Source organism: Gracilinanus agilis, chromosome 5 (assembly GCF_016433145.1).
Source record: "Gracilinanus agilis isolate LMUSP501 chromosome 5, AgileGrace, whole genome shotgun sequence".
In the NCBI taxonomy this organism is placed as follows: Eukaryota; Metazoa; Chordata; class Mammalia; order Didelphimorphia; family Didelphidae; genus Gracilinanus; species Gracilinanus agilis.
The window spans coordinates 242,470,614-242,497,914 of NC_058134.1; the positions used below are offsets into that span (position 1 = coordinate 242,470,614).

The following is a 27,301-nucleotide window of genomic DNA, read 5'->3' on the forward strand; positions in this document are numbered from 1 at the left end:
ATATAACCTTTCCACACCTATTAAACTGCACATTTCCACTTTACTTCCTTTATGCATGCTATTTTCTAACCAAATCAAACTCCTAATTATTGCTGAACTTGACCTTTTGTCTCTTACTTCCCTGACTGCACAGACTCTCTCTAATTCCTAGAATGCAGTTGTTCTGCTGCTGCAAAATTTTTCAGATTCATGCCTTCCTCTGAGATTAGATGGAGCTTGACAATGAAGCTATTTCTAGTCTCCCTTCTCCCACATCCCCCTGCCTTCCCTACTGGAATGGAAGCTCCTGACTTCTGGGCAAAGATGGCTACAGAGGGTTGTCTTCTCCCCACCTCTGACCAATATAAAGTACCTCAAAAGAACAAAAATCAAAATCAGATGAGCTAAGGGGCTCTATGTTAGGGCCCAACTTTGGAGGTAGGCAGGGTATGGGCATTTCCATGCTTTAAGGGGGTAAAATTATTCCTACCAAAGCTCAAGTTGATCACCCCTCCCCCGCTCCACCTAAGACACCAGAATCAGAGCAAGTGCAGGACAATCTCTAGGTTCTTGGGACTAGCTGAGGACACCACAGACTTACCCCTGAGAGCAGCCAAGACTTGGGACCCTAGGAGGCTGAGGAACAAGGAGCTTGGGCACAGAGATAGGGCAGAGAAGTGCTTTCCACAACAAACCCAGCAAAGACTGAAAAATAGCCTCGGGCAAAAACTGCTCTGTAGCTCAGTACAGAGAGAGCTGCCTACCCTCCTCACTCAGACTTCTGGCTGAGAAGTGAAGAAAAAACTAACAACAATGGCCACCAACACCCAAGAACTACAATCTACAACTACCAAAAAAAAAAAACATTAAGAAAATAAGAAAAAAAACTCTGACCCTGGGTAACATCTATGGAGAAAAACAGCAGACTGCAGAGGAGACAGCAGAGGGCGACAAACAAGCAGACACATCCAACTTTTACCAAAAAAATGGACATTGGTCACAAGCTCTGGAGGAACTAGTTCAAGAACCAAATAAGAAAGAAGAAAATTAGCAAGAAAAGTTGGAAATAGTTCAAAAAAGAAAACAGTTTAAAAGACAGAATCTACCACTTGGAAAAAGAAGCCCAAAAATCAAATGAAATGATAAACAAATTGGAGACCAGAATTGACCTGCTAGAAGCCATAAAAAGTAGGATTGATGAAACTGAAAAGGAAAATCAAAAGATTATAGCTGAAAAACAGTCTTTTAAGACTAGAATTGGACAAATAGAAGTTAATGATCCCACAAGACAACAAGAAAAGTCAAAGGAATGACAAAATAGAAGGAAGTATGAAATATCTCATTGAGAAGATGGAAAACAGGACCAGGAGGGGAGAGACAATTTGAGACTCATAGGTCTACTTGGGGGATGGGGGGAGGGGACCCTTAACATCATACTAAAAGAAATTATCCAAGAAAACTGTCCTGATATTCTTGAACAAGAGGGCAGATTAAGACATTGAAAGAGTCCATAGATCACCCTCTACATTAAATCCTAAAAAAGACAACCCCCAGGAATGTAATTGCCAAATTCAAACACTTCCAAGCTAAGGAGAGAATATTGCAAGAAGCCAGAAAGAGACAATTCAGATATCAAAGAGCCCCAATCAGGATTACACAGGGTCTGGCAACCTCCACACTAAAGGGCCACAAGGCTTAGAATATGATATTCAGAAAGGCAAGAGAATTGGATCTACAACCAAGGATCACCTAACCATCAAAACTTACTATATACTTCCAGGGGAAAGTATGGGCATTTAATAAAATAGATTTCCAAGTATTTGTAAAGAAAAGACCAAAACTAAACGGAAATTTTAATGTCCAAATACAAAATACAAGAGAAACATGAAAAGGTAAACAAGATTGGGGGGAGGGGGTAGAGGTTAAGGGCTGCAGTACAGTCAAATTGTTTATATTCCTATATGAAAAATGAAATTTGTAGGTCTCAAAAACAGTATTAACTATCATTATAGTTAGAAGAATTATTCATAGGTAGAGGTTGGGTACTAAGTGGTTTAACATGATATGTAAAGAAAAAAAGAAGAAAAGAAAAGGGAGGGAATAGAAGATGGCACCAAGAGAAACTTGAAAGAATAAGAAATATAGGATAAATTATACCACACATGGGAGGGGAAGGGAAAGAATACTATTAAAAGAAGGAGAGGAAGAGAATACTGATAGATAATAGTTAAACCTTACTCTCAGTGGAATCAATTCTAAGAGGGAAGAGCATCTAGATCCATTGGTGTATCGAATTCTCTCTTACCCTACTGGGAAGTTGAGAAGGAAAAAACCAAAGAGGGGGGAATGGGGCAGGGAGTACCAAAAGAGAGAGAATTTAATAGACTCTAAAGAAAAGTATAAGAAGGGAGGGAGGAGTGGGAAGGGAAGTAAAATAAGGGTAGGGATTAAGGGGACTAATTAATAGCAAAACCCTGGTGTAGAAGGAAATAGTGAAAGAAGAAAGGACAGGACTAGGAGAGGAATCAAAATGATAGGGAATACACAGGTAGTAAAACTATACTAGTGGAAGACCTGAACCTTCCTCTATCAGATTTAGATAAATCAAACCAAAAAATAAATAAGAAAGAAATAAGAGATATGAAGGAAATCTTAGAAAAATTAGAGTTAATAGATATATGGAGAAAAATAGAGACAAAAAGGAATACACCTTTTCAGTGGCACATGGTACATTTACCTGTACTAGGGCATAAAAACATTGCAAACAAATGCAAAAAAAGAAACAATAAATAACTGTTTCCAATCAGAAGGCAATAAAAATAATAATTAGTAAGGGTACATGGAGAGGCAAATCAAAAATTAATTGGAAATTAATGATTCTCCAAAATTGGTTCATAGAAACAATAATTTCATTGAAGAGAATGACAATGAGGAGAAATCATATTAAAATCTATGTGAAGCAGCCAAAGCAGTACTCAGGAAAATTTGCTTCCCTGAGTGCATATATTAACAAATCAAAGAGGGAAGAGGTCAATGAATTGGGCATGCAAATTAAAAAACTAGAAAGAGAACAAATGAAAAAAATCCCCAGATAAAAACTAAATTAGAAATCCTAAAAATTAAAGGAGAAATAAATAAAATTGAAATTGAAAGAAATATTGAATTAATAAATAAGACTAGAAGCTAATACTTTGAAGAAAATAATTAAAATAAAATACTGGCTAATTTAATTTTAAAAAAGGAAAGAAGAAAATCAAATTAACAGTATCAAAGATGAAAAGTGTGACCCCACAATGAACAGGAAATTAAGGTAATTATTAAGAATTATTTTGCTCAATTACATGGCAACAAATACGGCAATCTAGGTGATATTGATGTGAATATTTACAAAAATATAAACTGTGTAGATTAACAGAAGAGGAAAATGAATACTTAAATAATCCCATATCAGAAATAGAAATCAAACAAGCTATCAAAGAACTTCCTAAGAAAAAATCCCCAGGGCCTGATGGATTCACAGGTGAATTCTATCAAACATTTAAAAAACAACTAATCCCAATACTATACAAACTATTTGACAAAATAAGCAAAGAAGGAGTTTTACCAAATTCCTTTTATGACACAAATATGGTACTGATCCCAAAGCCAGGCAGACCAAAAACAGAAAGAAAACTACACACTAATCTCCTAAATGAACATAGATGCAAAAATCTTAAATAGAATACTAGCAAAAAAAAGTCCAAGTGATCACAAGGGTTATTCACTATGATCAGGTGGGATTTATACCAGGAATGCAAGGATGGTTCAATATTAGGAAAACCAGCCACATAATTGATCACATCAACAACCAAACCAACAGAAATCACGATTATCTCAATAGATGCAGAAAAAGTCTTTGACAAATCAGAGAAGAAAAAGAAATTGAAGGTATTAAAATAGGCAGTGAGAAGACCAAGCTATCACTCTTTGCAGATGATATGATGGCCTACTTAAAGAATCCTAGAGAATCAACTAAAAAGCTAGTGGAAATAATCAACAACTTTAGCAAAGTTGCAGGATACAAAATAAATGCACATAAATCATCAGCATTTCTATATATTTCCAACACATCTCAGCAACAAGAGTTAGAAAGAGAAATTCCATTTAAAATCACCCTAGACAATATAAAATTATTTAGGAATCTATTTGCCAAGACAAATGCAGGAATTATATGAACCCAACTACAAAACGCTTTCCACACAATTAAAACTAAGATCTAAACAATTGGAAAAGCATTAATTGCTCAAGGGTTGGATGAGCCATACCACTGCTGGATTTATACCCCAAAAAGATAAGGAAAAAGATGTGTACAAAAATATATCCTTGCTCTTTGTGGTGGCAAAAAAAAAAAATGGAAAATGAGGGGATGCCCTTCAATTGGGGAATGGCTGCACAAATTGTGGTTATCTGTTGGTGGCAGAATACTATTGGGCTAAAAGGAATAATGAACTGGAGGAATTCCATGTGAATTGGAACAACCTCCAGCAATTGATGCAGAACCAGGAGAATATTATACACGGAGATGGATACATTATGGCACAATTGAATATAATGGACATCTCTACTAGTAGCAATGCAGTGATCCAAAACAATTCTGAGGAACTTATGAGAAAGAATACTATCCATGTCCAGAGAAAGAACTGTGGGAATAGAAACACAGAAGAAAAACAACTGCTTGATCACATGGTTTGATGGGGATATGATCGGGGATGTAGACTCTAGCAATCACTCTAGTGCAGATTATTAATAATATGGAAATAGGTCTTGAGCAATGGCACATGTAAAACCCAGTAGAATTGCTTGTTGACTATGGGAGGGGGGTAGAAAAGAAAAAAATAGCCGAAACTGATTAAATAAATAAATAAACTGGGGGCAGGGGGGAGAAAATGGAAGTTCCTGGAGGGCAGGGATTGGCATCTATTTGGGAGTCTTTTACTCTCAGCTCCTAGCACTGTCTCTCTCTTGAACATGCCAGGCAATTACATGCTGAATGATAAATGTTCTATTGAGTGAATAAGAAGCCTTACTCTTTAACATGGAAACAATTTTTTTCAAAGCTCAAATGGCTAATTAGCCTGATATCTAATTCCTCCATACAAGCACAAATTTTTGGTACTATGCTGTTGCACTCTTTTGTAGGAAAAAAATAAAGCTGAATTATAGTATCTTCAAGGCAGCATATTGCACACAGGTCCTTGTTTTTTAGTTTAACATAATTCTCTCTTTTTTTTCTTTTTAAATCCTTACCTACCTAGCAAGGACTAGGCAGTGACTTGCCCTGGATCACAAGGCTAGGAAGTATCTGAGGCCATATTTGAACCCAGGACCTCTCATCTCTACTGAGTCCACTGAGCCACCCAGTTGCCTGCTAACAATTCTTTACTGGAAATTTCTTTGAAAAGTTCGTTGCAAAATGCTATAAACTTGTACATATGCACTTCTTTAATCCAGTGTGTTGAGGATCATTGATATAATTAAATAAAATGAGTTAAGATAATAAGAAATGAAAATAAGTGTTTATGTAATGGCAAACAATTGATGTGACAAAAACCAAGGATTTCATGTACTATTCCTCAATGGACCAAGACACTTGATCGTCTTTCAGTGTTAAAGGTTTACCATGTTCATTTTTGAAATATAGTAATGATATTTGTAAGTAACTAAATTTGTTCTTTTTATTTTTTACTATAGAAAATGATGAAAGATAATAACCTAGTCAGACATCTGGATGCTTGTGAAACAATGGGAAATGCAACAGCCATTTGCTCAGATAAAACAGGGACATTGACCATGAATAGAATGACAGTCGTCCAGGCTTACATAAATGAAAAGCATTATAAAAAAGTTCCTGACCCTGATGCTATTCCAGCAAGCATTTTGTCCTGTCTTGTAACTGGAATTTCTGTGAATTGTGCTTACACATCAAAAATATTGGTAAGACTTTGAATAACCTGCACATATATATTTAGTAGCAGAAGAACTAGGCAGCTGGGATTAAGTGACCTGCCCAAGATCACACTGCTAGGAAGTGTCTGAGGCCACATCCAAACCCAGGTCCTGTCACCTCCAGGCCTGGCACTCTCTCCAACTCTCCATTGTGCTAACCAAGCCAACTTTACCTACACACACACACACACACACACACACACACACACACACACACACACACACACACACGTGTATTATACCAAATAACCTATTTATTTGTCCTTTGACAGATGTGTTCTTATCAATCTGAGTATGTTTTCCATTACATACATTGCTGATTTCACAACCATTATTAATTACATCTGCTAAGAAAAAATATTTGATCAGTTTAATTTCTCATCAGCTTTTTTTTTCCTAAACAGCTTTATGTGAAACTCAGTTCTTGGTTATCTAGAAACTAAGATCTGTTTGTTTTTTTTTAAGAAAATTTTGTATCCAGCCAAAAATAGTTTTGTTTTGTTTTTTAAAAAAATATATATTTTAAAAATTATAGTGATATTTGCTGTCGTTGGTTTAAAGAGAAATCATTTCTTTGGCCTCTGTCTCCAGAAACTGGCCCTTGGATACAATAAACTACAAATTCACTCACCTTCCCAAGGAATCACTTAACTTAATAATGCAAAAAACTGCTTTACTTTTAAATTTTCCTTTTGCCATATTATTTCTATATAAAAATATAAACAAAATTACTATATGGAGTGAGAATGATAGGCTAAAGAGCAAAAGATATGTGTTCCATTTTTATAGCCCTGACATTTGGTAGCAGTTTCAGCTTCTAAAAAAATAAAAAGAGTAAGGTGTGAGTTATTTTATTTCCTATCAAATTATAAATTATATTCCAAATAAAGATATTTATACTTAAATGAGATTTATTAAGAATTTATATGATATTCAATAGCAAATTTTGTATTCCCTGGACATGTGATAACTTTTTTTATACATATTTTTGTTGTCTTTTTTTAAAAATGGCAACTTTTTATATTTCTGTGAGGGAAACTAGTTTCTGTTTTTTTGTTTTTTTTTTTCTCTTACAGCCACCAGAGAGAGAAGGTGGATTACCGCGTCATGTTGGCAATAAAACAGAATGTGCCCTGCTGGGACTTGTTTTAGATTTAAAACGAGATTATCAGGATGTAAGGAATGAAATCCCTGAAGAAGCTCTGTATAAGGTCTACACATTCAACTCGGTTAGGAAATCTATGAGCACCGTCTTGAAAAATTCAGATGGAAGCTACAGAATATTCAGCAAGGGTGCATCAGAGATCATTCTTAAAAAGTAAGTACACAATCAGTTGCTGCTTATGGTAACATTATATAATGTGAATCATTTGGTCAGCGTTACATGTATATATTGGTTATTTGATAAGACCATAAGACTGTTACCTCTATCTCCATACTTTATTGTTTGCTATTCTTAAATTTACTGAATTTTGTAAGATGCCTACCATAAATGTCATATAAAAGATATGGTCCAAATACGCCTGAATGTGGCCCAAATCAGATTAAAATGTGATTGGGAAATAATAAAATAAATACAATAGAACATAGATAATATTACATGGAATCAATATGTACCCACAAAGATCTTTGTTTGTAGTTTAATGTGGCCTCTATATGTATTTGACACCAATGGCCTGTATTTTTATAAATGCTTATATCTGTGAAATAAAATGCAAGAGTTCAACCAGTATCTTCTATCTCCTTAGAGATCTGTTCTTAGTTGGACAACTACATTTGGAATTCACCTTTTTCCCTGAGCCTCATCTAAAGATGAGGCATAAACTTGACTCATTTTTATGGGAGAAATATAAGATGGAGACTTGAAAATTTTAAAGGATTCCACAATAAGTTGTTGTTGTTGTTTTTTTTTAACCCTTATTCTGTCTTGGAGTCAATACTATGTATTGGCTCCAAGGCAGAAGAGTGGTAAGGGCTAGGCAATGGGGGTCAAGTGACTTGCCCAGAGTGACAAAGCTGGGAAGTGTCTGAGGCCAGATTTGAACCCAGAACCTCCTGATTCTGGGCCTGACTCTCAATCCACTGAGCTACCCAGCTGCCCCCTTGAGTATCAGTTTTTAATAATACTTTAGAGAGGGAGTCATTATAGAAGAAATAAATCAGATAATATCATTAGCTACTGAAAAGATGTTAAAGTTACCCACCCTAATACTCATTCTTCCCTCTGTCTAAAATTTGAGGTTGTTGTCTCTGTATACATGAATAAAATATATCCTTGAGAAGACTACCCCCAAGCTTTTAAAAGAGGCATTTATAAGACCCAGAGGTGAAGAAGATTAGGGTTCTCTCTGTCTCTCTCTCTCTTCCTCCCCCGGGGGAGTTGGGGGGGGCAGCGGGCAATGAGAGAAGATTAGGGGGAATGTTCTATTTATCAGTCACAGAAAAGGTCTTCAGCTATGTCCAGAGAATGAGGGAGGAATCGCTCTATCAATGGAAAAATTGCTTACCATGATACTTCATATACCAATACATTAAGATTTTTATGGGAATCAGACTTTAGGAGATAAGCTTCCAAGTTGTCTGATGCTTCTAGAATACTCAGAAACTGAATTTGAATTGAGGTCCTGACTCCAAGGCCAATGGTCTATTAGGTTTTTTGTAATACACACAATAAATGTTTTTTCTGTTTGTTTTTTAATCAAGCGTATTTATATGCTCTTGTTTTAGGGTATTAGATTAATTTTAGAGCTTATGTTTGCCACAGTAGAAGGATTTTCCCCCCATATTAATCCCAGATCTAAGAAATCAAAAAGAAAGGACTTTATTGCCCAGTGCTGTTGAGGTTTGTAAAAAGCTTTTTATAAGTTTACTTCATTTGATCAATCAACATTATTTTTGACTGAGAAAGGAGATGCTATGGTCATGTAGGAAAAGAAGTAACAGCTGTATTGACAGCTTGAATGTGGCACCAGAGAAATGGCTTCTAACATTCCAACAAGAGCCACCCAGATTGAGGACTTAGAGGTAGGTGCCCCGATGGAAGGCAGTGTATTAATAGCCCAATTTTTTTTATTTTTTTTCACCCTTAACTTCTGTGTATTGGCTCCTAGGTGGAAGAGTGGTAAGGGTAGGCAATGGGGGTCAAGTGACTTGCCCAGGGTCACACAGCTGGGAAGTGGCTGAGGCCGGGTTTGAACCTAGGACCTCCTGTCTCTAGGNCACACAGCTGGGAAGTGGCTGAGGCCGGGTTTGAACCTAGGACCTCCCGTCTCTAGGCCTGACTCTCAGTCCACTGAGCTACCCAGCTGCCCCCTCCTCCAATATTCTTTTAAGAAAAATTAATTTCCATTTTAGCATTAAAGTCACATCTTTGAGAGAAACATGTCTACATGACATAGATATTCTAAATTATTCACAGAAAAGCCTGTGTTGTGATCTTTTGCTCCTAAATTTTGTTTTGTTTTAAACAAATTTTTCTACTTGTGCTTTGTACAACTTGATGTGAAAATTTTTTCTTTTAAAAAAATTTCATTAATACAAGTGTTACAAGTCATAATTTCAACTACCTTTTTTGGTAGGGGGGCGTGGGTGTCATTCAGGCGTGGTTTTCCTGTGAGCCTACTTGAGAAAAACTGATATAATTTATAATAAATCTGTTGTTTTTCTTTGTTTTTCATCTAAAGCCTGCTTTGTTTGTAAATTTAAGGTTGTTGTGTAGCAGCAAACTCACAAGAATAATAAAATTAAGGTACAGATGATATAGTTTTATAATGTATTTCCTATGATTTTAAACTTTTTATGATCGTAAAAAGGGACTACTATTAGATGGCTCAGTGGATAGAATATGAAGTCAGAAAGACCCATCTTCCTGAGTTCAAATCTGGTCTCAGACACTTACTAGCTATGTGACCTTGAGCAAGTCACTTAACCCTGTTTGCCTCAATTCCTCATATATAAAATGAACTATAGAAGGAAATGGCAAACTATTCCATTATCTTTGCCAAGAAAATTCCAAAGAGGGGTTATATATGATTGCAAACAACTGAAAAATAACTAAACGGCTTGGTTATTTTGGTGGGGTTTGGGAATTGTGGGGTACATATCAAGAAATGACAGTGATACATACAGAGCATCCGTTTAAAAAAAAAAGAAAAAACAGAGAGCCCTGCAGAATCCCAGGACCAAAGATATTTTAAGCATGATTCAATTGAAACCAATTTCATAAAAAGATTAAATTCCAGAAGCAGAAGGAGAGAGACCTTAGAGATCATTGATTTAAAAATGAAGAAACTGGTACTCATAAATTTTGAGTGATTTATCCCAAGGTCACATAGCTACTTAATGCCTTGGCAACTTTCTTAAATTCTTACCAACATTCAGGATTTGGCTTTTATTTTTTATTTATTTATGATCCTTCTACATTTCTTTATAGGTGCTTCAAAATCTTGAGTGCTAATGGTGAAGCAAAGGTATTCAGACCAAGAGACCGGGATGATATTGTTAAAACTGTGATTGAACCAATGGCTTCAGAAGGATTGAGAACTATATGTCTTGCATTCCGAGATTTCCCAGCAGGAGAACCTGAACCAGAGTGGGATAATGAAAATGACATCGTCACAGGCCTAACCTGCATTGCTGTTGTAGGGATTGAAGATCCCGTGAGACCGGAGGTAGAGAACTTCTGTCCATTTAGTTAAACCACATAGTGTTTTTGCCTCTTAGGGAGAAAATTAGGGAGCATAATTGATCAACTTTGAGGTAACAATTTGGGAGTATGGTTACTTAAAGCTGTTAATTTTTTTGGAATTAGGTAAAGGGTGTTTTGGAAATTGTTGGTAAAATTTCTGCCTTAAAGATGCTGAAGTGTTTTCAAACTATTAAGCAGATTGCTTTTTGAAATAATTGAAGATGCACCTGCTTTTTCACCCAATCAGGTCTTTGTTCTAGGGCTCTGATGGGGAACCTGTGATGATGGGGAACCAAAGATAGCACATAGAGACCTCTCTGTGGGCATGTGTGCGGTCACCTACCAAAGTTATGGTTACTAGAAAGGCAGAGGGACTCAGGTGGAGCTGCTCCCCTCCCCTGATTAGAGCACCTAGGCCACTCCCCTCTCTTTCTCTCTCCCTTGTCTGGGATAAGGCTATGGGGGAGGAGGGGTGTGGCAGGGCATGGCAAGTGGTCTCTAAAAGGTTCACTAGGGACTATAAATACACTGGGATACTAGTGACTCTCTCCCTCTCCCTTACCAGTTTTTTATTCAAGGAAAACCATTCTAACTCCTTCCACCTCAGACTGAATAGAAAGCATATTAAGTTCTACAGGTGGATGTGATGTTTGCCTACTTGTTGCCCTTTACAATGATGGTGTGCTGCTCACTTGCTCTTCCTTTTAGGAGGGACCATTGAAGTTTATTCAATTTATTTAGCTACTTCAATTGTTTGGTTTTTTTGTTTTTTTGCAGAGTATATTTTTAACATCAAAAGTTTTCTCCATGTAGATTCTCTTGCCTTACCATCTGAAAGTGTAAGAATTGCCTTTGAAAGGAAAAGAATGGTCCCCCTCTCCATAAATGAATTATGAGATTTTCATTCCAGAGCTTCCTTACTCTCTAATAAGTTCTGAGTGGAGTTACTACCAATTCAGTGTTTCCTTAGACAGTATATATTAGTTGCATGTTTTATCATATTTTTTCATCTTAGGTTTTCAGGAGGGTAAATATGCAATAATAACCTCCTCCCCCTCCTCCCCCCCCCCAAATCTTGTATCTTCAGAAGCTAAAAAATACAGATGACTCTTACTGTTTTTGTGTTATTGTCCTACTTTACTTATGTATTTAACTGAATAAGAAAATTACCAAACAGTATAGCCATTCACATACAGAATGGACTCAGAGCTAGAAAAACAACCCTTAGAAAATCTCTAGGGATCATTCTTTCATTTAAGTTTCACAAATCATTTAAAATCATAACTTTCTTCCTATCCAAAGACTTTAAAGAACTAATTATTCTGTATCACTGAACCACTGTTTGATAAAGTGATTAATTTTTAGATTTTATTCTTATGGGTGTTGGAAAGAGTGGAGCCTTCTTTTTTAGATAATTGAATTTCTGCTTTGAAAGTACAGCATCCTTCTGCACATACTTAATGGTGTATTTGTGAGCACATACACATGTAATTTCTGTGGACCTATTATCTCATATGGAATTGGGTACTTCCTATATTAGATATGGCTACATATTTATGTAATGATGAGATTCTTCCATGCAAACTAGGTACCAGATGCAATAAGAAAATGCCAGCGTGCTGGAATTACTGTGCGGATGGTCACTGGTGATAATATTAATACTGCTCGTGCTATTGCTTCTAAATGTGGTATTTTGCATCCTGGGGAAGATTTCCTGTGCCTAGAAGGTAAAGATTTCAACCGAAGAATAAGGAATGAAAAAGGAGAGGTAGGTTCTTTGATTCCTTCACTGAATTTATTCTTTTTTTTTTTTAAACCCTTACCTTCCATCTTGGAGTCAATACTGTGTATTGGCTCCAAGGCAGAAGAATGGTAAGGGTAGGCAATGGGGGTCAAGTGACTTGCCCAGGGTCACACAGCTGGGAAGTGTCTGAGGTCAGATTTGAACTTAGGACCTCCCGTCTCCAGGCCTGACTCTCAATCCACTGAGCTACCCAGCTGCCCCCACTGAATTTATTCTTAATAATTTCCAGCTGGGGAATAGTATTTAGCAAATATTTATTGCTATCTATAGCCACAAAATATATTGTGCCAGGCATTCTAGGGGGTCAGAAAAATAAATGAGAGATATCTCTGTCCTTTGACATTTTATATGCTAATAGAGAAGGTAAAATATCTACACATAGGATATTTTGCGTGTCTAGAACCTGACTAGTTTAAGTGGGAAGGTACCCAGAGGGAGAAGTCCAGTACAGCCTGTGGAGTCATGGAACAGGTATCATGGCAGAGGAATTTGAGCTTGACTCAGAAAGATATCTGGGATTTCAAATGCTAGATGTGTGGAGGAAGAGAGAAGGAAGAAGAAAACGCAAAAACCAAGACTACTTGAAGGTATTTAGTGAAATTAGCACCTAGAAATACTAGTTGGGAACAGATTGTAAAAGGCTCCAAAGGCCAGACTTACAAGAGTTTGGACTTTGTTCCTTAGGTATTTGGGAGTATTTTGCTGAAGGTTTTGAAGCTATAGGAAATTAAGTGATCCGGGCTATGTTTTATTATTTAGGGAGTAGGATGGAAGGTAGATTGGTGGTGGGGGAAATGGAGGCAGAAGGGCCACTTACTCAATTTGCATTGGCTAGTTTTAACTCTGATTACAATTGCAGATTGAACAAGAACGCATAGACAAGATTTGGCCAAAGCTTCGAGTACTTGCTAGATCATCTCCCACTGACAAGCACACACTGGTTAAAGGTAATCAGGTTTTTAAATAAAACATTTAACATTTAACATTTAACTTTTAACTTTTTAATTATCAAGTAGGTTCTTATCTATGAAACTCTTAATTTTTTTCCTTGGCATCCAAAATAAACTGACTTTCTTTGATAAACTGAATATTGTTGTTATTCATCATAATCTTAATAATCCAGACTTGCTCTTAAAAAATGTGGTGGTGTCCTTCTTAACTTTGGAGAGTGCTTGTAATTTGTTGGTTTTCTAACATTTTTAGTTCCTTAGGCCAGAAGACAATTACCTTGTGGAGTAAAGAGAACAGTTTTTAAAGTACTCTTTTTTTTGTTCCCTTTTAGGCATAATTGACAGTACTGTCTCCGAGCAACGACAGGTTGTAGCTGTAACTGGAGATGGTACCAATGATGGCCCTGCACTAAAGAAAGCAGATGTTGGATTTGCTATGGTAGGAATTTAGGAGATATTCATATTGAAATTTAATGTGTTAGTTGGCATGCTTTTTTAAAATTTTTCAATGATTTCATTGATTTTTTGTTTTTCTCCCCTTCCCCACCTGAAAAGATTATAAAAGAAAAACAAAATACTTATAACAAGTAAGCATTTAGTCAAGCAATACAAATCTTATTCTTGGCCATGTCCAAAAATGTGCCTCATTCTGCATATTAGTCATTTAGTCAGTTATCATTTATTCAGGGTAGCTGGTAACAAGGTGGATAGAGAGCCATGGCTCAGAATGGAAGGTCCTGAGTTCAAATTTGGCCTCAAGCACTTCCTAGCTTTGTGACCCTGAGTAAGTCACAAAAGACCCACTTCCTAGCTCTTGCCACTCTTCTGCCCTGGAACTTGGAATCAATTCTAAGATGAAAAGTAAGGGTTTAAAAATAAATTAACATTTATCAGCCCCCTATTATATTCTAGATATTGTGCTGAGCATTTGAGGTGCAAAGAAAGGCCAAAAGAAACCTGTTGCTTCCCAGTTGTCTACAGTCTAATGGGAGAGCCACTATCAAACAACTGCACAGACAAGAGATAGAGGAGATCAGTTGGGGTTTGTGTCAGGAGGAGGACACCCAGGGAAATCTGGGAAAGGTTTCTTCCAGATTGTGTGACTTTAGCTAAGGCTTGAAGAAAACCAGGTGGTGGATCTGAGGGAGAGAGTCATAGGCATAAGGCATAGCCAGTGAAGATTCCTACAGTGGGGAGAGGAAGGGCCCTATTGAAGGAAGAGTAAGGAGCTGGTGTCCCTGGATCCCAGAAGAGATGGAGGGAAATAGGTGAAAGAAAACCAGAGAGGTTGGAAGGGCACGGTTGATGAAAGGCTTTGAAAGCCAAATAGGATTTTAGATTTGATCCTGGAGATGAGAAGGGAACCCCTGGAGTTACTGCACAGGGAGATGAGAGAGTAAGCCCTGCCTTTTAGAAAGCTCACCTTGACCACTGAGAGGACAGTGCATTGGAATGAGGAAAAGCTTGAGGCAGAGAGACCACTGGCACCGCTTCTGGGAGTGGGGATAGGGCAGCACTCTTCCTCCCTGGGCCTCCAGAATTATGATTGTTCACTGTGTCTTTTCATAATTGTTCATTGTTAAAAGGGCAAACCTCTTCTTTCTCATATCCTGTTAGTATTCCATTATATTCACATACCATAAGTTGGGCATTACTTTCCCAGTCAGTGGACACTCCTTGGGCGTCTTGCTCTTTGCCACCACAAAAAACTGTCATAAATATTTTTGTCTTTTTTTTTTTTTTAATCTCCTTAGAGTAAAGGCCTAGAACTATTGGGCATTACACTCAATTTAGTAACTTGGCCAGGCACAGTTGCCTTCCTCAAAGGCTGTTCTATTCACAGCTCCACAGACAGTGTGCCAAATATGCCTGTTTTCCCACAGCCCCTTTAGCATTTGTTGGCATGCAACTCAAGAGTTATCGTAGGAACAAAAACAGAGGAGACAGATCCATGAGATGTAAGAGCCTGAATTCACAGGGTCCCAGAGCGAGAGGCCCCCGAGAGGGTCACTTGACTCACGCCACCCAGACTTGAACTGGCAGAACCCAGCATCAAACCCAATGTTCTCCAAATGCAGCGTGCTTTCCTCTTGTATTGGGTGCTGGAATGTAAGAGGGGGAAGACACTTTGGCATTAGCAGAGCAAAGCCACGGGACGTTCAGAACTGGGCCTGGGTTCTAAACTGTGTTTTGTGCTCCTTGAGTGTAGCCCGTCTCCGAGGAGCAGCCTCATCCAGTGGCTTGTCTGTGTGGCTCTTGTCCCATAGCTGCTCTCTGGTCCTAAGACTGCTTCACTGCGCATCGGTTCAGAGGCACGACTCAGCTTGGTTTTCACCATCTAATCTTGTTCCCGACTCATCAAGTACTCGTGTGCTCTCCTGCTTTTCCTATTAGGGTATTGCTGGAACCGACGTAGCCAAAGAAGCATCGGACATCATTCTTACTGATGACAACTTCACAAGCATTGTCAAAGCCGTCATGTGGGGACGGAATGTCTATGACAGCATCTCCAAGTTCCTTCAGTTCCAGCTCACAGTCAATGTGGTGGCTGTGATCGTTGCCTTCACGGGGGCCTGTATTACTCAGGTAGGTGGAAAGGACAGCTTGCTCGCTCTAAACGAAATAGTTCAATAACTGCAGTATCAGAATTGATGCGGCACTCTTCCTGATGTTTCAAGAAAAATGTCAACTTTCTCAATCCCAGATGTTTCAGAATAGCTATGAGAAAGCCTGTCTTTTTATAGGACTCACCTCTTAAGGCTGTACAGATGCTGTGGGTAAACCTCATCATGGACACACTGGCATCCCTGGCTCTGGCAACCGAGCCCCCTACTGAGTCTCTCTTGCTTCGAAAGCCTTACGGCCGAAACAAGCCTCTCATCTCTCGCACAATGATGAAGAATATTTTGGGTCATGCATTCTATCAGCTTGTCGTAGTCTTTACGCTCTTGTTTGCTGGTAAGATATTGAACTCTAGCAAAGCTTCATTTAACTCCTGTTCCAGCCTAATATGTCCCTGATGTTTTCATGTAATCAAGTTTCCAAGACACTCCCCATTTAGCCTTCAAATTCCTGCTTTCCAGACAGTGGTAGCTTATGGTTGTTTTTCTGGAGAGCAAACAAAGGATTGTTTATTAAAATAACTTCCACACCTCATCAAATAAATTTGTTGTGTTTTATGTTGTAATTGCAAAGTGCCAATTTCTTTATTTCAGGGGAAAAATTTTTCGATATTGATAGTGGAAGAAACGCCCCTTTGCATGCTCCACCTTCAGAACATTATACTATTGTGTTTAACACCTTCGTGCTGATGCAACTTTTCAATGAGATAAATGCCCGAAAAATTCATGGTGAAAGAAATGTGTTTGAAGGCATCTTCAACAATGCTATCTTCTGTACAATTGTTCTGGGCACTTTTGTGGTCCAGGTAGGTAACTTAGAAGACAGTTGCAAATTTTATTATTGTATCAGTGAGAGCAGATTGATAGGCTTGTCAAAAAAATAACCTAGATATTATAGTTATGGCCTTCTTATCCAGTCCTCCATTGTACTGGATAACTGTTTGGGGTTCATAATTATGAGTCAGTTCCAGTCCTGATACTGTAAGTTGTCAGTGCATTTTATATTTTGAAATGCCACTATCAAAACAAAATTTTTTAATGGGGTAATAAATGTCATCATGTATAAATAGGAAAATTTTAACATTTTCCCCATTTTTCAGAGGAAATACTGAGATAATCAAATGTCATGACTTTGTAAAGGATGTCATTTGTTGATTTAGATTGTGAATGTCTTTATGTATGTCTGTTTCATTTTTTGCAAATCATCGTTCCCCATGCTGTTCTGCCTTAGAGATTACCAAATCTTGAACTAGGATCACACAGGAAGTCAGTGAACACAGTAAATTTTAGAATTAAAAAGTGAGCTTTTTCAATGGTAGAACTAATTTTTTTTAATTAAGAAAAATTTTTCCATGGTTAAGAAGATTAGTTCTACAAGTATTATCAGTCATTACCAATAATATTAACTAATTAAAAATATAAAAATTTTAATATTTTTAACTTTGTATAGCATTTATTTTAGAACTTGGGATCCTGGAAAAATTACTTTAGACAACCCTATTTGATAATAGCCTTAAGCTTTATTTGTTTGTTTGTTCATTTATTTATTTATTTTGTTAGGGCCCTTGGCTCCAAGGCAGAAGAGTGGTAAGGGTAGGCAATAAGGGCTAAGTGACTTTCCCAGGGTCACACAGCTGGGAAGTGTCTGAGGCCAGATTTGAACCTAGGACCTCCTGTCTCTAGGCCTGGCTCTTAATCCACTGAGCTACCCAGCTGCCCCCAATAACTTTAAGTTTTAGAAAAATCCATATCCACATCTTCATAAAATTTCTTGACATAACAAAAATTTTGTATTTAAATTTGTTAAATTTAATTATTCAAAATGTGTTTTTATAAGAACTACTATGAGATTCAAATGTGTATTTATGCCATTGAGGAAATCTGGTATCTTACTTTCTAGCTGTGGTCAGTATTTATTATGCAAAAACATAGTCCCAATACTCTTATAAAGTCATTATTTTAAATGAAGTTCACTTCTCCTTCCATTAAGCAGCTATGCAATGAAGTAGGATACTGGTGGTGATTATGGTTCAGTGTATAAAGCAGTAGGTCTGAAGCCAAAGGACCTGGCTTCAGATTCTTCCCCAGCTACTTGCTATGTAACCTTTGACAAGACACTTAGCCCTACCTCTGAGCCTCAGTTTTCTCATCTGTAAAATGGTATGAAGAATACTTACACTCTGGGCACTATAGTAAGCTCTTAATAAATCATCACCTCCCTGGTGAACTGTGAGGATCAGATGAGATGGCAGTATGCAGAAGGTTCTTTGGAACCATAAAGGGCTACTCCAGTATCTGTGAGTATTATTGTCTCTGCTCTTTTGTGTGGATCAGAACAATTTCTAAACAACTGAGCTGGCTCACTTAGCAAGAGCTGCTGCTACTACTCACTTTATAACTCAGAAAGGAAGTTTATATTTGTGCTCTATCAGTTGTCTCATCCTCACTTTTTATGAGGAGATATCCTTCTTATTATTAAGCTTTTCAAAACTATGGATCACTCTGCTGAATTATATTTTTAATATGTGATTTTGTACAAGTATTTGAATTGTACCTCCAAAAGCCCAATTCAGTGAAATACTAAAATACAGTACTGACTGTGTTTTAATGACTTAACAAATTTGAAAAAGATGTAAATACTCTTCTGTGGGCTAGCTTTAATGATAACATTCAATTCTGAAAACTCTCCTTTTTTTTAAAACACAGATTGTAATATCAACTAGTAAATTGTAGTTTTACCTTCAAAACTTATTTTAAAGATTCTGCTGAAAACAAATATCTCTTAGCATGTCTTTTGTTTAAAATGGTTCCAAACACAATACTTAAATGTAGCCTTTCTTTTTTCCTACATCTAATATTCTTCCATATCTTCCTTTATTTCCTTGAGAACAAATATTTTTAGTACTGAAATTATTTTATTTTTGCTAACTTAAAAGCTGAGGAGCCCCAAAGTTGGCTCTCCTCTTTATAAATGTACATGATTAAATATGAATCTAAAACATAACCTTTCAAAGACAGGTCTTTGAGGCAAAAATTCTCGGTTCTTTTTCTTGTTGATAATTAGGAATTTCCCTTCTGACCAGAAAATCTATAAACATTCTTTTGAATGAAAAATTTGAGAAATTATTTTAATTGGAGCTGCTAGATGGCTTAATGGATAGAGAAAGCCAGGCCCAGAGATAGGAGGTCCCTGGGTTCAAATCTGGCTTCATATACTTCCTAGCTGTGTGACCCTGGACAAGTCACTTAACCTCCATTACCTAGCCCTTATCACTCTTCCTTCAATTCCAAAACAGATGGTAAGGATTAAAAACAAAGAAATACCTATTCTACCAGGAAGATTGTCAACTCAGTTACAATATTGTTGACTTATCTGCTTTTGGGGAAATTTTTCCATGTGCACTTTAAAATGCTCATTTTAACAAAGTCTTCCCACCCCACCCAGTTAACATTTGAGCCCCTCTGCTGAGCACTTTGCTTGGCCCTGGGCATGTAAGCTACAAAGGAAAGATGACCCTTTCTGTCCTTCATGAGCTTACAATGTAGTAATTAATTTCCATATATGGTTGTAAAGTTGGTTTTGTTTGTTTTTTTTTAACCCCTGTTGGATTTTGTCTTTGTTTTTAACAGAGAGAAAGTAGAAAGAATAAAGCACAAAGAAGGCTTCTCTCTCCTTTTTAAAAAAGGAACTCTTATTTTAAAACCCTCAATTAAGGGAGAAAGAGCCCTGCATTTGAAGACTGGTTAAATTGTGCCTTTGCTGCTTACCCTCTCTGGGCCTCTAATTCCTTACCTGTAAAATGGTGGGGGGTGGAAGGGGGAGGTCATCTGGCGAGGCTTAAGGCCCCTCTTCAGCTCTCAATCAATAATCCTTTAATGAAGGAAGATTTGGTCATCTCCCATTGCCAGATTCACAGCTGGCTTGCCAAGACTACAAGTTGGGATAGATCTGGATATTTATATAGTACATTTACATTTATCTCATTTGATCTTTACAAGTGCTATGTGAGGAAAGGAGGGCAGATATCTCTTTAGTTTGTAACCTAGCAATTCTGACCATTCTAGTTCCTTTTTAAAAATTAAGTATTCTATTTTGTACATTGTACAGTTGATTTTCTGAGGGATTTTGACCAGTTTGGCTCTATAGTAAATTCTAACTCATTTGATTTTTCTTCTTTAGTGATGATAGATAGTATTACACTTAGTTGAACAGGGAATCATTCCTGAATACTATTTTGTGGCAAGATGCATCAGGACATAATGGAGAGGAGGCTGGATTTAGAGTCAAGAGCCCTGGAGTTCAAATCCTACCTATTACATTTACTAACTTTCCTAAGTAAGTCACTTAAGCCCTGGGAGCCTCAGGCACCTCTCCTAAATAATATATGGAGTGAAATCTATAACCAGGAAGATGGGAATTTCCTTATAATTGAAATTAGAAGTCCTTGATATATTTATTCTAACAAGTTATTTTTGAATAAATAACTATATTTTCATCTTTTTTTTCCTTACAAACTTTAATGGTTTTAAATGACAAACATAGCTATTTATTTGTATGCTTTATACCAAAAGAAAAAAAAATACGTTAAGTTAAAGTACCACAAATTCAAGAAAGGCTAGTTTAGGATTTCATTTGAGTTGCATAAATAAGTCCAGTATTAATTTAGTTACTAAGAATTTGGTTTTCATTTCTTTTTAAGCATTTATTAAAATATGTGTGTAACTAAGGTTGGTGAAAGAGCATGCCTAATTATAGCATTATCTTCAGTCATTTTTCAACACAAATATTGTGGTTGTCCCAAATGCTTTGTAAAATACATCAATAGCTGCCTACAGCCAGATATAGGCCACTTTGTTACAATTAGCATATTCTTTTGAGAAATTTTTTATTTCAGTTTGGAATTACAAAATAATAAATGGTGCTTTTTAAAAAGATGCTGAGCGAAGACAGAGACAACTATGTATTTTAAAGTTAAAGATTCCTGTAAGAAGAGAACTGTCAGTGTTGTTAAATGAATTTACTTTGATTTGCTCCTGCAGATAATAATTGTGCAATTTGGTGGAAAACCTTTCAGTTGTTCAGAACTTTCAATAGAACAGTGGCTGTGGTCAATATTCCTAGGAATGGGAACGTTACTCTGGGGCCAGGTAAAAATCTCACTTTTATTTGTGTAAAACTCAAAATCACATCAAATTTTCTTGCTAGTAATTTTTTTTTAATTAGCACTGTCTACTACTTAATTCCAGGTAGGTGTCATTCTGGGAATTTGTTTCCAAAGATTTAAGGTCTATTTGAGTCTCTCACTTTGTGTCAACTATGAATATGCTTATATAGGGACTGGAGCCCTATTCATTACACCACACTTGCATGAATTCATCTATAATTTTTAAAATTTCTGGGCTCCTCTCCTGGGAAGTTAACTTTTTTCAGAAGCAGTTATTTCAGCAAGACTTTAGAAGGAATTTTAAAATCAATGAAGATGAGCTCAAATTGCTGAATTGTTTAGTTTCAATGAAATTTTTTCCTATTCATTTACAGAAGTAGTCATGAATATAGAATTGATGTTTAGGTCCTCTCTAGTAGTCTGCCAAAAAAAAAAAATGCCAAACTGCTTAACTCGTTAAGGTGTTTCTGTTTAAGTAATTCCAAATGCGTTACTTTTCTTTTCGTAGTTTTTTTGTTTACACATTTTGTAAAATGTATAAACGTTCACTCTTAATGTTTAGTTTAATCAGTGTCCTAATTTTTGACATATGCAAATATGAAGATCATGTCTTCATGTACATGTTCTTCAGTACACTTCATTACATGTACGTAATGTCGTGACAAGTTATAAGTAGTGCCTATAGGCTTACGCCCCACCTGCCCTCCACCAGCAGAGTCTAGGTCCCTTTGTTTCAAAGGTTTTTTGACATAGGCTTTCATAAAGACACACACATAAATATACATGTATATATACAAAATCTTTTCATCCTGGCTTTACCCTTTTTAAGGAACTTAAATCTATTTTCAGATACCTACTCTTAAGTTGGCACTTCATTGTCCTTTAGTTTTCCCTTCTTCTCCAAGTCACCACTGGAAATTCTCTGTGAGCACCCCTCTGCCCTAGAGATATTGCCATGGCCTGGCCATCTTACAAGAAGAACCTTCTTTCCTCTTCCCTTTCCAGGTTATTGAATGAGTTCTAGTGGCCTTATTACTTGCTTAGGAATTCCACCAGCATTTACCATTCTCTTTTCTTTGGCATGTGGGGGGTTATTTCTAGAGTATAATCTGGGGGGGGGGGTCTTGTTTTTAACAAGATTTTTCACCTTCCATCTTAGAATCAGTACTGTGTATTGGTTCCAAGGCAGAAGAGTGGTAAGGGTAGGCAATGGGGGTCAAGTGACTTGCCCAGGGTCACACAGCTAGGAAGTGCCTGAGGCCAGATTTGAACCCAGGACCTCCTTTCTCTAGGCCTGGCTCTAAATCCATTGAGCCACCCAGCTGCACCGGTATAATCTTAGTTATGGTATTACATTCCAGTGTTTACATAATATAAAGCCAAGTCAGTTTAACCTTGTAGTTGAATATTTTCTAATGATATAATTTTCTTCTACTATTGAAAGGGTTTGTATGTATATATTTTCACCTCCAGCAAACGGGACTACCACTGGATTTGTTTTATTTGAAACAAAATATGATGTCTCAGTATGTTTGTGAAATTGTGAGGAAAATTTAAATGCCCAGTTAAGTAAAATGTTGAACATGTAATGACATTTTATATCCATGTAGAAAAAAAGTTAACAGTAACATTTTTAATGATAAGCTAACTTAGAACTTGATTGATGGGATCTTAATAAGATAACTTAAGAGCTCCTAAGCTTATTGGTTGGATCACATTTGTCATTTTAAAAGCATCTCCTATGTTAAGTTGACCAGCTTAATTATGTACTTGAGTTATTCTTAGAGCTCTTCCCCCTACTTCATAGCTCATTTCAACAATTCCAACTAGCCGTTTAAAATTCCTTAAAGAAGCTGGTCATGGAACACAGAAAGAAGAAATTCCTGAAGAAGAATTAGCTGAAGATGTTGAAGAGATTGACCATGCTGAGCGAGAGTTACGACGAGGACAGATCTTGTGGTTTAGGGGTCTGAACCGAATACAAACTCAGGTATGGGTGGGGGGAGAGCCTTGGGGGCCAGGGAGATTGGGGGGGGATGAGAGGGGGAGGGACTCAAATGCGCCCTTCATTCACTCTGACCTTCCCAGCCCATGGGACTCCTCAGGCCTCTGAAGACTAGTCTAAGATGACTGAGTTGTACTCACTTACCGGTGTGCAATCGTGTCTAGCCCTCTTGCTCCTTGATTTGTTCATTTTCTTCTCTAAATGCTCTTCTTGCCTATTTGCTCTATAAAAAGTGCCTTTTTCTTTACTTTTTATGTGTTTATAGATGGGATGGTCCTTTCTCTTGTACTCTCTCTCTCTCTTGCTGAGCAAGCTGTCACAATCTCTGATTCCTTGCAGATGGATGTAGTGAATGCTTTCCAGAGTGGAAGTACCATTCAGGGGGCTCTAAGGCGGCAACCCTCCATCGCCAGCCAGCACCATGATGTAACAAATATTTCTACCCCTACACATGTAGTGTTTTCCTCTACTACCGCTTCTACTACTGTGGGGTGTGAGTGTGTGTTCCTAAGTGCATGAAATTAACATTTCCTCCTTCACACACCTGACGTTTCTCATTTTCTCCTTAATGTTTAAACTCATTGTTCAGGCCTTTCATAAAGCTTTTTTTTTTCTTTTTTTCTTTTTTTTTCTTTTCATAAAGTGGTTTGAAACCTTGAGGTTTTTCATTTTGTTTTGTTTATTTTTGGAGGGGGTGGCAGTTTTTTCATTTTTTGTCAATTTAGATAAAAGATGAAGCATTTACAACCAAATGTAAGACTGGGTATAGAACTAAAGACTTTCCCTATGTGCTGAACTTTTCGTTATTCACATAGGGAATGATGTGGGGGTATAGAGTTAGTAAAAACTGCTATAAGTGTTTGAGTATATGCCTTTAAACATGTTTATACTGCACTGTTCCCAGAAGCATACAATCTGAAACTGATCCCACTGACCTGAGAAAGAGCTTTTTACAAACTGAAAATGAATGGGATCTTTTTTATTTTTATGTTGCTCAGTTTCCGAATGTAGCCCTGAGCAACTGGAATAAAAGAGAGCTGGCTGCCTAAGAGTGGCTTCCAAAGCTACTCTTGTTGGATTTGTTTCAGGTATATCTGTGTCCCTAAACTTCGGGGTTCTGTAGTATTGATATGTTTATTTCATTTAAATGATCTTATTTAAAGTCATTTCAAATGATACAGTAAACTAGTTATGTTCATTTAATGTAGCAAAATTAGAATTTGGGAAAATTTTATGGGCTACTCATTGACCATTACATAATTGTATAATTTTTATTTGTTGAGATAAATTAACAGGTGGTCCCCTCTCCCCCCCTCCCCCACTAGGGTTTCAGAAAGTAACAAACTCTCAAAAATCTTGTGTTTTAATCATTTTGCCTTTACAGTGAATTCCAGGTGTCCAGATTTCATGGTGGATCATCCTCAAGATATTTCACAACTATTTTGGGCCCATACTCAGTTCCAACAAAATTGTTGACCTCTAGTGGATGCAACTCAATCGGGACAAAAATCTTATTTACCTCTTGCCAAAGGGCTAGAAGCACTAGAGGTGGGGAGGTAAAAAGTAATGGTTAGTTGAAGGAGAGGAGATTTTTCTGTTTGAGCACTACACTTTTAAGTTTTCTCTCGCAGCATTTCTATTGTCAGAGCACAAAAATGTTTCTGGAAGTCATTGAAAGGAGGAACATGATGGCATTTAATATTATCTCATTGAAGGATAATACTATTATTCCTCCTTTTACTATGGAGAGGAAATTGAACCAAAATGAAATTCAGTGACTTACTCAGTCACAGTTAATAAAAGCCAGGACCAAAACCTAATTCCCAAAATCGAACTTTGCTCTACATCAGGCCACCACCCCATGAAGTTTTGTTCGCTTCTGTTGGTAGGAGGTTATGTTGGTTGAGTCCATGTAAATAGCTATCAGTCTTAAAATAAGCAAACCATTTTTACTTATTTTATTTGAGAGTGTTGTGAAGATTGGCCTCCTCCAAAAGAATTTAGTGATAAGAGTATGTAAATATTTGATAGTTCTTGAGAATATAACTTTTCTAAGACTGAATACACTTAACATTTTAACAGCTAGCATAATTTAAGGTGATAAAGCTTTTCTAAATTTTTTTTCTTTGAAATTCATTCCATTCTTACAAAAGCCTTGGGAGCATTATGACTTTAATAGGTCAACTTAGTCCAAGGGCTCTCTCTAGCTGTCCTCAAAAGCAACATCTGTGACCAGTTGAGAATGACCATTTCCCAGTATGACCCTGTTTCCCTTTTCTAGCAGTGCCTATTCATAACTGATCTCACTCAACATTTATTTTTTCTATTCCTCCAGCATGAACAAATTCTAGGATTATAGGAGTTCTCTATTCAGTCAAATAATATAAAGCTTTCCTAGACTAATGCCTCTGGAATGTTTCACCTTGCAAGAAAGCTAGATTCATTCACTCAGTGCACACACCCCAACTCATTCATCATAAGTGACATCACCATCAGTGCATTCTTAACCATCTTTAGCAATTCAGAAATTTCTGTAGGTGGCCAGGAAGCCAACTCTTACCTTGTGCTTTCAAGCTTCCACCTCAGATCTCCTACTTTGTTTTGCCCTTTCTTTTGAGGATAATGATCTTCAGACTCAAAAGGACCAAGCACCAGTGGTGATGAGAGAATGGAAGCCCTATGTAATTGAGGAAGGAGTAAGAGTGAACTGAACTGCTTTCAAATAACTACATCCCTGAGATCTAGTGACTTAGGTTCCATGGGCAGGAAAAAAAGCTTCATCTGATTGTTCATCTCCTTTGAATAATCCTATGAAAAACTTGAAACCAAAAGGATTCTAAGAAACTTGAAATGGCCAGACGTCACCTTTGCAAGATGTGGAGAAGATTGAAAGGAAATTACAGGAACTATGGACCACTCTAGGGAAATAATGGCCAGTGGGAGTTTCCATGAGGTCACCAAAGAGTCAAACTAACAGAACATTGCTTTAAACATATCTAGGTTTTTAGCATCATATTTGTTGTTTGTGGTGTTCTTTTATGATTACATGAAAGCACTGTGCTGTATATGGTACAGAGGCCTGGCTTAACTTTGAGACCCAGTTGACAAGAATTTCAGTATTTTTGTTGTCCACAAGCTCAGTCTGACATGTGATATAACTACCACAATAACGTGTAAAGTGTGGACTTCTCGGGAACTCCTATCCAAGAACCCTCCTGAAGGCGTGTCTTGACTTTAGCCTCTCTGGAGGGTCCTCACCCGCAAAGTTATGTTTAGAGAATCTCTTCACCAAAATTCTGGTGTCCAGTGATTCATGGGTGATGGGGTGGGAAGGGAGAGGTGTAGCATCTGGTGAAGACGGCTTAGGCTACATGAAGTAGTTGCAACATGAATTAATAGAAGCATTACAGACATGAACAAAATCATGAACATTTGGAATATTAAAGTAAAAAAGAGTGACCAGATGAAAGGCACTATTGAGTGTCATAAGTTGGCTGCTCTTTGTTACTTAAAGGTGCGCAGTCCCGTAGGTAATAGACTTCTGTTCTGCTGAGCCTGGCTACAAAGTAAAACCATACTCTTGTTTTTCTCCATTGACATTCGTCGTGAAATTGGAAAATGTTCCCATAGAAAAAATCTGAGAATTGAAGTTTTGATGACATGATGATTAGAATAGATGAACTGCCCTGTGACATGCTAGGCAGTATAGCCATTAAACTGCTTTATTTTAACATAAGAATTTCCCCCCACTGCCTTGTTAGAGCTTTTTCAAACCACAGGCATCCCTCTCATCCCTGGGAGTTCTCATTCTCTCCCCTGTCTGCCTTTCTTAACTGCTAAACTTCATATAACCACTCTTCTGCATGCTGTTATCTTTTTCGTTATACAATTTACTTCCTTACCTTCAAAGAATCATCAAGGTTCTGTGAAGGAAATGCCATTAAGTTCTTCCACACGTTATATAAAGTAAGGATGCCTTTAAAAAGGGGGGAAACTGAAGCAAATTCTAGGATCTTATAATCCCTCGAAGTACCTTGAATGGAGCCAAGGATAAACACATTGTGTGTATGTTGAAAGGAAGTAGTCATTCTTAAACTATAAACTT

General features: G+C 37.2%; 1 protein-coding gene across 8 annotated transcripts in view; it reads left to right on the forward strand.

Annotated features, from left to right (window-relative positions):
- ATP2B1 (ATPase plasma membrane Ca2+ transporting 1) overlaps nucleotides 1-27,301 on the forward strand; it is a 65,009-nt gene that overhangs the window by 34,315 nt on the left and 3,393 nt on the right. For 3 of the 8 annotated variants that reach the window (XM_044678346.1, XM_044678347.1, XM_044678345.1), the window contains 11 exons: nucleotides 5,710-5,952; nucleotides 7,041-7,282; nucleotides 10,397-10,634; nucleotides 12,240-12,419; nucleotides 13,315-13,402; nucleotides 13,738-13,844; nucleotides 15,800-15,991; nucleotides 16,150-16,363; nucleotides 16,621-16,832; nucleotides 21,067-21,174; nucleotides 22,999-23,181. In XM_044678346.1, the coding sequence (XP_044534281.1) occupies nucleotides 5,710-5,952; nucleotides 7,041-7,282; nucleotides 10,397-10,634; nucleotides 12,240-12,419; nucleotides 13,315-13,402; nucleotides 13,738-13,844; nucleotides 15,800-15,991; nucleotides 16,150-16,363; nucleotides 16,621-16,832; nucleotides 21,067-21,174; nucleotides 22,999-23,181 (2,007 nt within the window). Of the gene's footprint in view, nucleotides 1-5,709; nucleotides 5,953-7,040; nucleotides 7,283-10,396; nucleotides 10,635-12,239; nucleotides 12,420-13,314; nucleotides 13,403-13,737; nucleotides 13,845-15,799; nucleotides 15,992-16,149; nucleotides 16,364-16,620; nucleotides 16,833-21,066; nucleotides 21,175-22,998; nucleotides 23,182-23,535; nucleotides 23,690-27,301 lie in introns of all 8 variants that reach the window. The other 5 variants (XM_044678350.1, XM_044678348.1, XM_044678343.1 and 2 more) reach the window with 4 other exon arrangements.